This window comes from Uloborus diversus, chromosome 7, assembly GCF_026930045.1.
Source record: "Uloborus diversus isolate 005 chromosome 7, Udiv.v.3.1, whole genome shotgun sequence".
NCBI lineage: Eukaryota > Metazoa > Arthropoda > Arachnida > Araneae > Uloboridae > Uloborus > Uloborus diversus.
Genome location: NC_072737.1, coordinates 108,386,858 through 108,400,390, shown reverse-complemented (window position 1 = coordinate 108,400,390; position 13,533 = coordinate 108,386,858). Strand labels below are relative to the sequence as shown.

Here is a 13,533-nt window from a genome sequence, read left to right as displayed (position 1 = left end):
AATTATAAATCATTTATTAATTTCATCTTGTTTAAATTTTATGATGGATTTCTTTACCTGGCATAGTTTAGGGGAAAATAACCCGTGTTAGTATAATGTTTAAGCAAAATGTGGTTTAAAAATATAATCAGTAAGTTTTTAACTCTCCTTAATATTATTTTATGCAATACTAGTGGTGCCCGCACGGTTTTGCCCGTAATAGAAAAATTAAAAGATTTTTTGGTTCGCCTGTATATTTACAAATAATGTATGGTGAATTTTCTCGCCAATTGGCTTGTACCCATGTTACGGTTCCACGTTATGATAATTTCGTATTTCGCCAATTGGCTTGTGCCCATGTTACGGTTCCACGTTATGATAATTTCGTAATTTACTCGTCCATCTTATGAAAATTTTGTTCTTAAAATTGGATGAGAAAAAGAACCACATCGAATTTTCAAAAAATCGCTTCGAGGTGCACACCCCCATGCTACAAACTAACTTTGTGCCAAATTTCATGAAAATCGGTCTAGGCGCTATGAGCGTCACAGAGATCCTGACAGACAGAGAGACTTTCAGCTTTATTATTAGTAAAGATTATCAGCAACTTAAGCAGTAAGGGGCCATTCATTAACTACGCAATGATGATTTCGGCAAATTTTGCCCCCCTCCATCCATGTAAGGGTGCGTAAGATTTTTCAAACTCCTTCTCCCCCTATCTTACGTAAGATTCCATTTCGATTTTCAAAATAATAAAAATGCGAATCTTGCATCACTGGAATCGTTATTAAATTCACTATTAATTAAATTTCTTTAAAAGCCTTTTTGTGCAAAGAAATACTTACTAAAAGGAATCTAGACTGATTGTTTTTCCGACACATATTTTTTCGTATATGATGCGAAACGGATTAAAAATAAGACATGCCATACACAGTGCGATTCTTTTATTATATTTTTCACTATTCATTCTTAGAAAAACAAGTAAAAAACAGTTCATCCTAAAACATTTTGTACCTTCCAGAAGCAAATGAAATATGATCACTGCGAAAACACTTGACCGCACGATTTTTTAATACATTTACGTAAAATATTACGAAAATATTGCGCAAGAATATGTCTGACCCCCCCAAGTAAGGGTATGTAAAGATTTTTCCAAACCCTTCCCCCTCGGGACCCTTACGTAATTAATGAATGGCCCCTAAGTTACCGACAATTAAGCCAGGGTAAAGGCACAGCTACGAGAAATACACCGACAGCCCTGTTATCGCATCCAGAGAGACTGCAGTTACGTCCTCGTTATAGACTCATAAGTCTGGAATTGTGAATAACCGAGCTGGAGGCAGATGTCATCTCATTGAGGTTGAGGGACTTCAATGCGAACAACAAACTGTGAGTGCCAATGTTGTTTGTTGGCACTCTCAGCTTTAATGAGATGACATCTGCCTCTAGCTCGGTTATTCACTATTCCAGAGAGATGTCCGTAACAAAAACCAAACTGCGGTCTCTGGATGGAATAACCGAACTGTCGGTGCATTAAATATCACCATCCCCCCCCCAGTTGATTAGCTTTTAATTGAGAATTCATCTTCTGAGACTGCTATTCAAAACGAGAAATCGTAATATTGCGTGCATGCAAATGTAGAACATAAATACATTTTTTAAGTATACTAACCATAAATTTGTTGGCATATTCTCCTGTGACAGTATGAAATGTTTGAGTAGGCTCTTTTGTTAAATCAATAACGCACCAAACGACGACATATGTTCCTATGTCGGATGCTATATCAAAGGCATACCTAAAAATTAAAATTAGATTACTTTATGCTTGCAATATGTATCAAATGTTTTACTAGTACATTAGTACTTTTAAAAAATAAGTATAATAGTTTTATCCTCGGAATTTCTTTGTTGTTGTTGCTTAAACCACTCGGGTATCCAAGCCCAAGCTGACAATGCTACCCGGTTTAAGGCAGATCTACAGCTTCCGTTTACAGAGCACCACTAAGGTGGAGGTTCGATTTAGCTCAGACAAAATACGATAGATGAAGGCACCATCTATCAATCAACATTTCGATCATTTTGTTCCAAACCAGAAGCCGAACAACTCCTGGTTGTCACCTCTAGAGATATTGATTCACTTGGAGGTCTTTGACATATTTAACGTCCCCCAGTTATCATTAGCGATCCAGCTGGTATTGAACCCGGAACCCTTTAGTTACGAGCCCAACGCCTTACCAATCAGGCCATAACGGCCCTCTTCAGAAAAAAAGGAAAATGAAAATGAAGAAACGAAGTAGGCAGAATAAGTCATTTTTTCTCTAAGTTCCACATTTTTTCCCTTCCCTAGCCATTTGATGAGAAAAACAGCATTAACGGTGTGAGTCCATTTAAGGGGAAATTTTCGTTTTGTCGATGGTAAATTGGCAGTTCCAGAACATAAAGACGGGCTAAAATGGCTGGCAATTTTAAGACAAATGAGGGTAACCTAGTTTTCAGTGATTATCAACATCAAAAGCAATAACAAACACACTTCCTGAGAAACAAACAATAAATATCGTATTTTTAGTTTATTATTGATGTAAGTGAAACATACTGTCCACCTCTGAGAAGTATGAGCTATGGCCTTTCGCAAATGCAATTCTATCAAGGGAGAGCAATCAATAGAAAGAGGAATTGTTAGGCGCAGAAGTTGGGCTATCATTGCAACCCTTTTATTGGCGAGAAAATCTTGAACGCTTGCTACTTCATACAGGAATAATATAGTTCGCCAAATGGGCAACTATACTAAACACTACAAGCTAAAACCACAAGTTATTCAGTCGTTTTTCCTCACCGCTCTTTCAACTAATGGAATCGTTTAATCGGTCGGGCAGTGGAGCTCAACTTGCCAGAGGTGGACAGTATGCAAAGCAAAAAATAAACTAGTCATACGTTCTTGCTCGATCGGCGTAAAATAAACAAAAAAGAACTCTGGATGAAGAGTAAAAGACTCTGGAGAAGTGAAATATAAAGTTGGAAAAAGGGTAGACTTGCCACTAAATGAACCCTTCAGCGCAATTTATTTTGAAAACATTCATGACAACGTCAAAAACTGTAGCATTTGATATATGAGTATAACAACGTTTGAATTGATAAATGTTTTTATTTTTTAAAAAATGAGACACCTTTTTCGGTTTAACTTCAACCTATTATTATTATTTCTTTAAAATGTACATTTTTTATTTTATTTGTTTATTTATTTTCTTTTATTTTTCTTTGTGTGTGTGTGGGGGGGGGGGGGGTAAATGAAAAAGTACGGTATCACAGTAAACGAACACGTATGACAAGTGGACAGACACAATATTTTATAGTCGTTTTCCTTTCGGGATTGCATAGAAAGAAGTGCTTATATTGATTGCTGCCAATTTTTGTAAGAAATAAAACTTTTGAAACCTTATTTAAAAAAAGAAGAGAGTAGTGGGACAGAAACAAGCGGTTTATTTACTGGTCGGCATAAATTAAATTAAAATGACTTACCGAGATGAGATCAAGAGTCTACCTTCACTTAAAGTCTTTTTGCATCCATATGCAGCGAGTACTGTCCACCTCCGAGAAGTTGAGCTATGGCCTTGAACAAATCTATTTCTTTCAAGGGAGAGCAATCAGTAAGGAGAGAAATTGTTAGGCGCAGAGTTGGACTACCATTGCAACCCTTTCATTGGTGAGAAAATCCTGTACCGCTTGTTACTTCTTACATGAGTTTATTGTTCGCCAAATGGGCAATTCCACTGCAAGCTAAATCTACAAGCTCTTAAGCCGTTTTCCTCGCCCCTTTTTCAACAAATGAAATCGTTTAATCGGTCGAGCAGCGAAGCTCGACTTGCCAGAGGTGGACAGTAGTTCATAATGTTTGGGGTATAAGAAATTAATACAACATCAAAGATGATCACTGAATACAAACAACGTTACTAAGCATGGGAAATTCTCTGTAAGGCTGGAAAAACTTTTCGTAGGTGTATTTGATCCACGTGACAGAAACAACCCTTGTAATACTCACCAAATTGCCATTCACTACTATTACACTTCGACGAAGTTTTCATAAAATTTACCGGAAGCTGAGAAATAAATTAACAGAATTACGATCGCGAAAGCGAAACCTCGCAACTTACAAATTTGATACTTCTTTATCCCAACCGGTTCCTTACATAACTCCATCATCGTGTGGATTACAGAAATTCATACTTTTTTATGAAACTCAACTATTGCTGGAGATAATAGGAAAAAAAAAAAAAAAAAAAAGAAGAAAAAGTATCATACCTCAGAACATTGAGGAAATCTCTTTCCCCTTCGTGGGGGGTGATGACTGGAATGAGCGACAAGTGGGATACTTGGACGGCTGCCCAGCCCACCTGAAATATAATGACCAGCGGAATCAGCATCATCATCAGGGCATATTCGTCCGCATTTTGGCAACCTGGACAGATGCTGAAGATGAAGGGGAAACTGATCACCACGCAAATCGTGCCTGCGGGAGAGGGAGGGGGAAATTGAGATACATTTCGGACAGAGGTGTCTGATATCATTTCGCCGCGTTTGTTTACTGAAGTCCTTGAATTAATTTGTTTAAGTTTTACCTTGCAATCAGAGATCAGTGCTACTTTGTAAGAGGCTTTAGATAAAGATGATATCAGTTTGCAGAGGAATGGTCGGACATTGTAATGAAGCAAGTCGTTTTGAATGCAATTAGATCCGAATCGTAACTGATAAGCAAATAAGGAGAACAGTTCCTGGCTGGATTTAAAACAAACTTGTCTTTCTTGGTCTAGCCATTTCTTTCATCGACATAAACTTAAGATTGTTCCTAGTTTTTTTTCCAGTTTCTTTAACTGAATAAAATTTTTTACATATATATGTATAAATTATATAACTTAATTTACGTTACGTGACATAAATAAAAACATTGTGTAACGTTTCAAGTTTATCCTGAAATTCAACCACATTACCCAAAGTTAGGAAATGTTTCTGAAATCCAAAAATACCACCCAACATCAGAAAATATTTTTAGTAATTTAAAAACATAGAACGTATGAAAAAGTTAGATACAAACTGTCATTTTATATGGTAGGAAAAGCAGCAAAGAGGATCTTCCTTAGGTCGAGAAACATTTCGTCGTCTCAGAGCAACAGTAAGACATCTACTAAGCCTAGGAATAACAGTAAGTAAGATATCCTACTGTTGCTTTGAGGTGACTATTTAATCCGCTAACAGATTAAAAGTTCTGTTGTTATTATTTTTATTATGTTGAAACTCACTTGTATCCCTTTGTTATACAGTGGTCACAAGGGCGGATTCAGAGGAGGGTCAACGGGTCAGTTGACCCTCCTGTGACAAGAAATTTATTATGATTATTATTAAACTTCAATTTTTTAGATCCGAAAAGATAGTGAATGTAATCAATATTAACCATTCTTTTGCTTGATTCTGTAAATTATTTCTTCGCCAGCACGTCACAATTCATAGGATTGATTGGGTTCGTTTACTAGGTTATTGCAATTGAGACCTGACCCCCCTTACAAAAATTTTTGGATACGCCCCTGAGTGGACATATACATCATTCATCATTCCCAAGCCATTTTCGTTAACATTCTATCGCATAAAAAGTCGGTAATGTGTGTGTGCACAATCATCAGATGGTTAAAGAGTATATTCTGCTTCAAGAAAACTTACCAAAAAGGTGAAGGAACTTTCTTCGGCCATACTTTCTGCAAAATGCGCCTGTCGCTTTTTCACTACTAACTTCATAACCTAGAAGCGGCGTAGCAATGGCATCCGCCACTTGTCCTACAAGCAGTACCAGTCCAGCGTTTATGGCGTCGAAACCCAACACCAGCTGAAGGTAGACCATGAGGTAACTGAACCACATGGACGCTGTTAGGTCGTTGAGGCAGTGACCCACGCCGAAACTGATCCTCTGCGACCATGGCAGCCTAGTAGATTTATCCATTTCTGGAGAAAAAGGAAGTTGACAGTCAAAAAAAAAAAAAAAAAAAAAAAAAGGCTGAAGTGGTACATTAGAAAAAAAAAAAAAAAATGAAAGCACATAAGTTACATTAATTTCACTTCTTTTGCATCCCTATATTTTCTTTTAAAGAAAGTCTTTTACTTTTTGCAAATCGTGTCTTTCAGTTTAGTTTAAAAAAAATAGTTTCAATTTCATAAAACAAGTGACGCTAATAAGTCGGAGCACTTTTCAAGTTCATAAGAGGTAAAGCAATCAACAAAAAATAAACTATTTATTGAAAGGAGAAATGTGGATAATTGTAAAAATAAATGAAACATAAAATCAAAAAAGAAAAAAAAGTAATATTTATTTAAAAAAAAAAGTCATTAAAGGGTAGTTTAAAATGGTGCCTATTTCGAGCGTCAGTAAACTTCAACAAATCGCCCGCAAATATCATCCGTTAAGAAAAAAAATTCTTTTTTAGCCTTCTTTCCCGTAAAAGTTAAAGAAAAGAAGAAAACAGCATGAAAGAAGGGTTAATGCATCTTTCAAATATCGGCTTAAAAAAGAAAAAAAAAGGAAAGAAACAAACATCAAAAAGTTAAAAATTGGAAAAAAGGTAATGATTTGGGGAAAATGTGTCTGTTGGTCTGTCTGTCCCCCCCCCTTCAACTTTTGAGTGAATAGTCCGATTCGAACTAACTTTTTTTGTTCGAAAGATCCCGGCGATAACATCTCATTCCCATATTTCACTTTGTAATTTTAAAATTTTTTCGTTCAGTCTTGAACAGTTCAGAAAACTTAACAATTTTGCCTCCTGCGAATAATAATAAGGCAAATATAAATCCCGAACTCTCAAAAGCGAATTTTGCTTCAAACAAACTTTTTTGGAAAAAGCTCTTGCTGAAAAACATGTATGGGTCATTCTCCAGAATGTGTAACTTTTGGATGAAAATATTTTTCAATTTCAAAACCTTTCGTTTTTTTTTTTTTTTTTAAATCTTACATGAAAGTGTTGCCTACTAGAAATAACCATTCACAATGGCCGAGCTACATTCAGATTATTTTACTCATAAATAAAAAACAAATTAAAAAATACCTTGTTCACGGGGGAAAAAAAGGAAAAACTTTTAGTATTTGAAAATACAGGCCAATTTAATATCAAAGAAGTAATTTTGTTGATTGTGCAAACAATGAGCTACTTTAATGATTAGTGTGAATCTAATATTAAGTTCTCTTAATTAAAGTACAGCTTAAATTTTATTTATCTTTTAATTCAAATGTGTGTTAAAAATAGTAAAGTGTTAATATATGTCCAAATTAGTAAATTTGAGAATATACTGGTAACTTATAATTTTAACAGACTGTCTAAATTGCTGTATTTTCCCTCCATCATTTATTCTCACCTCAGAAATAGTGATATTGATAAGGTTTTTCACGGAGGTGAGGAATTTTCGATTAATATAGGCCTATTGGATACAGTTTTCAAGGAAAGATTTTTTTTCTTCAATGCTACAATCTGCACATGTTAAGCATATGAAAACATGTGCACTTCTTTTTTTACATTAATTTACATCCCTGAAATTCAAGTTCACGGAGATGAGAATTCTCAATAACCAAACTTGGTTTTTAAAAAACAAAATCTATCTTCTTTTTATTCAACAAAAATCTCGCAACTTCTTTATGGCTGAAAATAAACAAAGGGGCTCCCTTGTGTCATGGGAAATAAAATGGGATGTCATTAGTGCCTTTTGTTAGTGAGAAATGGCATTCTCACTAACGGAGTGTTTGAGTAACGGAAGTGAGAATTTATTGTATGACGTAATTCCTTATCCTACTCAAACGAACTAAAACACAAAATTAACAAAAATAAACATGGTTAAACAATTAGTGTTTGAGACACTTGTGAGAAAAATAATAAATAAATAAATAAGTAATTTTAATTAAGCAAGTTATTAAGCAACATAAACAGACACACCAGGTGCGTGACATGCCACGGAGGGGAGAATTCACATGCTGTGAATCAAAAATATATAAAAATTAAAACTATTATTAAAAAATTGCTGTCAGATTTAAATAGATATAGTTTTGATGAAATTAAAATACATTATTAAATGAATCATTCCTTAAAATTTTTACTGTAAAAGGCGTGTGACAGAAATGTTACACTTTTCGAAGAAGGACCCCGTATAGAAAAAAACTTTTTGATTTGAACAATTTTTCATTCAGTTTTGAACAGTTCAAAAAACCTTAACATTAGCGGGTACAGAGACGCTAAAAGTCAATATATAGATCCCAAACTTAAAAGCGGGATTTGCTTCAAACAAACTTTATTGGAAATAGCTACTGATGAGGAACATGTAGAGAGCAGATTTTTTTGATTTAGCTATTTTAAGGGGATTTTTCAAGTATTCAAAGTTTTTTTTTTAGCACTAACGACAGTGCGAATTATTTTTTGGCACCAAAACAACTGAAAATATAGTGTAGATTTTGAATGTATTCTCAATGTTTGGTTTCAAGAAATTGGGGGGGGGGGGGGGGGGGGGGGGGGGAAGGCTACCAATAAAAATCAAAATATCCGTTGGCTTAACATTGATGCAAATTGGAGATGAATGTGACTAAAGTAAAGCATTTCAATTCTGCGCGGACGAGGTAGGTGTCACATTGGACAGAAGCCAGATTTACTTTTTTACAGCAGCCATTAGTCAAGACACTGCAGCGCCTCTTATAGTTTTGCGAATTAGTCACAATATTATATTTTGATAAAATATTCAGATAAATTCCAATAAAAATTCACCAAGAGAGCGTTAAATTTCAATTTGTAAAAAAGAAATTTATCAACATCTTTTCTTACATAACATTTCTGTGAAGTAATGGCATTTTCACCAAAAATTACTTCGTTTATATGTCCCGTAGACAAATATAAACGATTCCATTAATATTGGTATAATGCTGAGATAAATTTATTTTCTCCTTTATTAAAATACCATCCTCTTTGGAATTCTAAAACATTAAATTGCAAATATCCATTGAAATAAAATATCCGACTAAATGTTTATTAAAATCTTAAAATTATGCGTTGGGAGAGGGAGAGAAGTTCAGGTATTATTATTATTTTTATTTTTAAATTATGTATTAAATATTATAAAATATATTATAACATATTTTTTCATTAGTTTATTTTAACTTAAAACCTAAACTGGTGAAGAATTCAATTAGAAATAAAGGACGAAGAATAAAAATGAGCAAATTGATAAAGTCGAACTTGTACCTAACGAGCTCTGATTTAACGAGAACTTGGATATGACCATGAAATAAACGAGCTGATGTGTGCATCACATGACTTCCTTTTACACCAATTTAATGTTATTTCTCTATTATTGCAATTTTAATGTGATTCTCTCTCTAACTCTCTAAATATCACCAACAATGGCTACATTAAAACCAGATTTTAAAAAAAATAGCCAAATTTGTCGCCAAGTTGGCGAAAAAATTTGGCAACAAAACGGCTACCAAAAGACTGGCGATATATCGCCAAGTGTCCGCCAAATTGTAACACCACTTGAGTTTGCATCGAAATTAACAATGAATTCCCCCCAAAAAGGGGCAAAAGTCCCCGTTAGAAACACCCGAATGCAACCAAAAAAGGAGGTGCACAACTAAACCTCACTAGGAGTCTACGTACCAAATTTCAACTTTCTAGGACATTACGTTCTTGAGTTATGCGACATACATACGCACATACGTACATACAGACGTCACGAGAAAACTCGTTGTAATTAACTCGGGAAACTTCAAAATGGATATTTCGAGCGTCTATACGTTCTTAGGTACATATGTACGTGTGGTCGGGTCGAAAAAAAAAAAACTCAGCATTCATTTGGGGGTGAGCAAAATGGAAATTAAGGCCGATTTTTGAGTGAACATTTTTTCGCGAATACAATACTTCCTTTTTTGTAAAAGGAAGTAAAAAAGAGTCACCACTGAGCTGAATATATGTTTTTTTAATCTCATTCTTATAAAATAACAAATCAGGAATGGCTAGGTATATTTGGCAGGAGAACAATTAATTTATAAGAAGCACAAAAAAAAAAAAAAAAAAAAAAAAAAAAAATCGTCGCCAAGTTGGCGAAAAAACTTGGCGACCAAAAGCTTGGCGATACGTCACCAAGTGTTTACCAAATTATAACACCACTTAAGTTTGCATTGATATTAACAATGATTTCCCCCCAAAAAGGTGCAAAAGACCCCCTTAGGAACATCCGAAAGCAACCAAAAGGGGAGGTGCACAACTAGACCCCACTACGAGTCTATGTACCAAATTTCAACTTTCTAGGACATACCATTTTTGAGTTATGCGAGATACATACGCACATACGCACATACGCACATACACACATACGCACATACATACAGACGTCACGAGAAAAGTCGTTGTAATTACCTCGGTGATGGTCAAAATGGATATTTCGCGTGTCTATACATTCTTAGGCACTTTTCCGCATGTGGTCGAATCGAAAAAAAAACTCAACATTCATTTGGGGGTGAGCAAAATGGAAATTAAGGGCGATTTTTGAGTGAAAATTTTTTCGCGAATACAATACTTCCTTTTTTGTAAAAGGAAGTAAAAATACTTGGTTGTTACAATGTTTAGTTCATGGAATCATCACTCGTTTGTTCCGAACAAACCCCTTTCAAAGCGAGTACTGGCGTGTACAGGTAAACGGCAGTATCTGCAGAAATGAGTTTTCGAGATATTTGAACAAATATGTGATGGATTCAATACTAACAATAGGAAAATGTTGGAATTAGACGTTTTTTTTGCACCACCTGAAACTAAATAAGCGAGGTAAAGATAACGTACAACAGATGACAAAAATGCGAAAAAAATGACAAATGAAAAACTTGTAGTTACTGCCCTTACAACGTATTACTGCACATGGCGTAGTAATTCTTTGTGATTCAGAGAATTTCTTTGGACTTCCAGCTTAGCTTATTATTTCTGGGAAAATTCGTTTAACATTTCGAAGTCAACCGAAAATTAAAAGACGAATCACAAATTCTGAGAACAAGTGATGACTGCCCCTATTTTTTCAATTTGTGGAGTAGAAAAGCATTTGAAAATTATATGTTTGTTGACGCCAATGTTATCACTTCCGAGATACTTCGTTTTGGGGATAGTACAGCTCAAATTCGAGCTAAAGCTGATGGGAAAAAAAAAAAGTAAAGCGACAACGATGACGACAATTGAGGCAAATTTTTAATTTTGGCAAAGGGGGCCAAAATTAAAAATTTTGAGATAACCTGTTCAAATCATAGGAGAACCTCTCTTCTGTTTTGGGGCAAGAGATAGAACTAGTATCACTGGTAGGGGCTGCTATGCAGTAGGATTTTGAAAAAAGTTTCAGTGAAAGCTTACCTAGGATCTGAACTTCAAATGCGTTTTTCTCAAAACTTTAGCAAGTCCACTTGCATCTTTTTGCTTCTCTTTGCCTCAAATGTGAAAAATTTCAAGCTGAAATACTACCAAAATAGTCGATGGCTTTTGCTTGGGGAAAAGATTTCAGATTTTTTTCGAAGTTCGGGATGTGAAATGCGGACGGTTTCCGAAAAAGCAAGCAGAAGAAAGAGACTACAAGACAGTTCAAAGCAAATTAACCAACTTCTTTATCATTGTACACAAATTTAAAAAACGAACAAAGCTAGTATGTCCATATTTTTGTGATCTTTCTTCACGAATCCGTTTTTTACGAACACTCGGTTGTAACGAGAAAATAGCGCAGCTCCTTCGTTCTCGTTTTAAACGAGTTCCGACTGTAGAAAAATTACAACCCTTTAATTTAAATTCAAATATTTCACTAAAAGTAACATTGACAGGAAAAAAAAGCGAAAATCAAGCGGAAGAAGGAGACTACAAAGCAAATTAACTAACTTCTTTGGCACTGTACATAAATAAAAAATAAATAAAATTAAAAAAAAAAAAAGAACCAAGCTAGTATGTACATATTTTTGTGATATTTTCTTACTAACCCATTTTTTATGAGCACTCGGTTATAAAGAGAAAACAGCGCAGCTCGTTCTCGTTTTAAACGAGTTCGACTGTAGAAAATTACAATCCTTTAATTCAAATTCAAATATTTCACTAAAAGTAACATTGACATGAAAAAAAAGCGAAAATCAAGCGGAAGAAGGAGACTACAAAGCAAATTAACTAACTTCTTTGGCACTGTACATAAATAAAAAATAAATAAAATTAAAAAAAAAAAAAAAAAAAAAAACGAACCAAGCTAGTATGTACATATTTTTGTGATATTTTCTCACTACTTCATTTTTTATGAGCACTCGGTTATAAAAAGAAAATAGCGCAGCTCGTTCTCGTTTTAAACGAGTTCGACTGTAGAAAATTACAATCCTTTAATTCAAATTCAAATATTTCACTAAAAGTAACACTGACTTGAAAAGGAAAAAAAAAAATCTAAATCGGAAAAAAGCAGAAAGCAATTTTAGTACTTCACAGTGAAAATTAGGAAAAATGTTTAAAATCTTACCTTTATACAAATTAATAATTCTGCGATCATAAAGCCATTATTCCCTTTCGAACTCAAAACACTTATCGTCCGGAAAATTTTTCGAAGTCTGCAGCGCTTTTCTTCAACAAGGCCATCAGAAACCAGTTCCTCTACGTAATTCCATCTTCAACTTTCTACTTTTTTGATTCCGGAGTTTTAGAAGCGATGCGATATTGTTACAAGCCGTCGTTATATAAGTTTATGCAACAGATTCAAAATGAGAAATTTCTGTATTTTTCTCTGCAAATTTCAGATTATATAGTTTTACTAAGTTTTGTTGAACAATATCTTTGAAGAAGCTTCAGTACTCTTCAATTTTTACATTCGCTGTTATTAATCAAATGCAAAAAGAGTAAGTTCGCCCTTGAAAGAGTTACAAACTCAAGGACGAGAAAGCAACTGAGGTTGCTTGGATGCTTTTTTTTTATGATCACGAGAATATAATTAAAAACTCTGTTCACGTAATTCGCCAATAAGTAATAAATTTTTGTCAGGACTTGGCTTATATAATTCTTAGTAGTCTCTAGATGGTTATGAATTGAGATGTTTCGCATTTTGGTATCAACACCAGTTCGATCCATTCTTTAAAATTTTACAGGATAAATGAAAAATATTTCAAGTTATGCCCGCTTAATTTTTACAATTTTTTTTTTCTCGTTCGAATAACATTTGGTGTACGATTTCATATTTGTTTTCTTTTTTAAATAAGTAGTAATGTCTACTTCAGGGGTCCCCACAGTCATGTTCCCATAGGTTATACTCCATATAATACAAATACAAATACAAAAGTGACGACCAGCAACAGGCTCTGGGCCCAACTAGACTGGTCCTAGTCAATTTACAACCCCCAGTGATGATCAATGGCCCTCTTAAAACTATCTACTCCCTTGCTCATTACCACCTCTTCCGGTAAACTGTTCCAAGGTTCCACTACCCTGCTAAAATAATAATTTTTCCTAACATCCATGTTAGCCTGGGATTTAAATAGCTTAAAACAATGACCCC

The 13,533-nt window shown here is 34.5% G+C and overlaps 1 protein-coding gene across 1 annotated transcript in view; it reads right to left on the bottom strand.

The window, feature by feature from the left end:
• Nucleotides 1–12,671, bottom strand: part of LOC129226490 (major facilitator superfamily domain-containing protein 12-like) — a 34,073-nt gene extending 21,402 nt beyond the window's left edge. The window contains exons 1-4 of the mRNA XM_054861100.1: nucleotides 12,508–12,671; nucleotides 5,686–5,964; nucleotides 4,276–4,483; nucleotides 1,652–1,775 (exon numbers count right to left, since the gene is read on the bottom strand). Of these exons, the coding sequence (XP_054717075.1) occupies nucleotides 1,652–1,775; nucleotides 4,276–4,483; nucleotides 5,686–5,962 (609 nt within the window). The 5' untranslated portion in view covers nucleotides 5,963–5,964; nucleotides 12,508–12,671. The remainder of the gene's footprint in view (nucleotides 1–1,651; nucleotides 1,776–4,275; nucleotides 4,484–5,685; nucleotides 5,965–12,507) is intronic.
• Nucleotides 12,672–13,533: the final 862 nt, after the last annotated feature.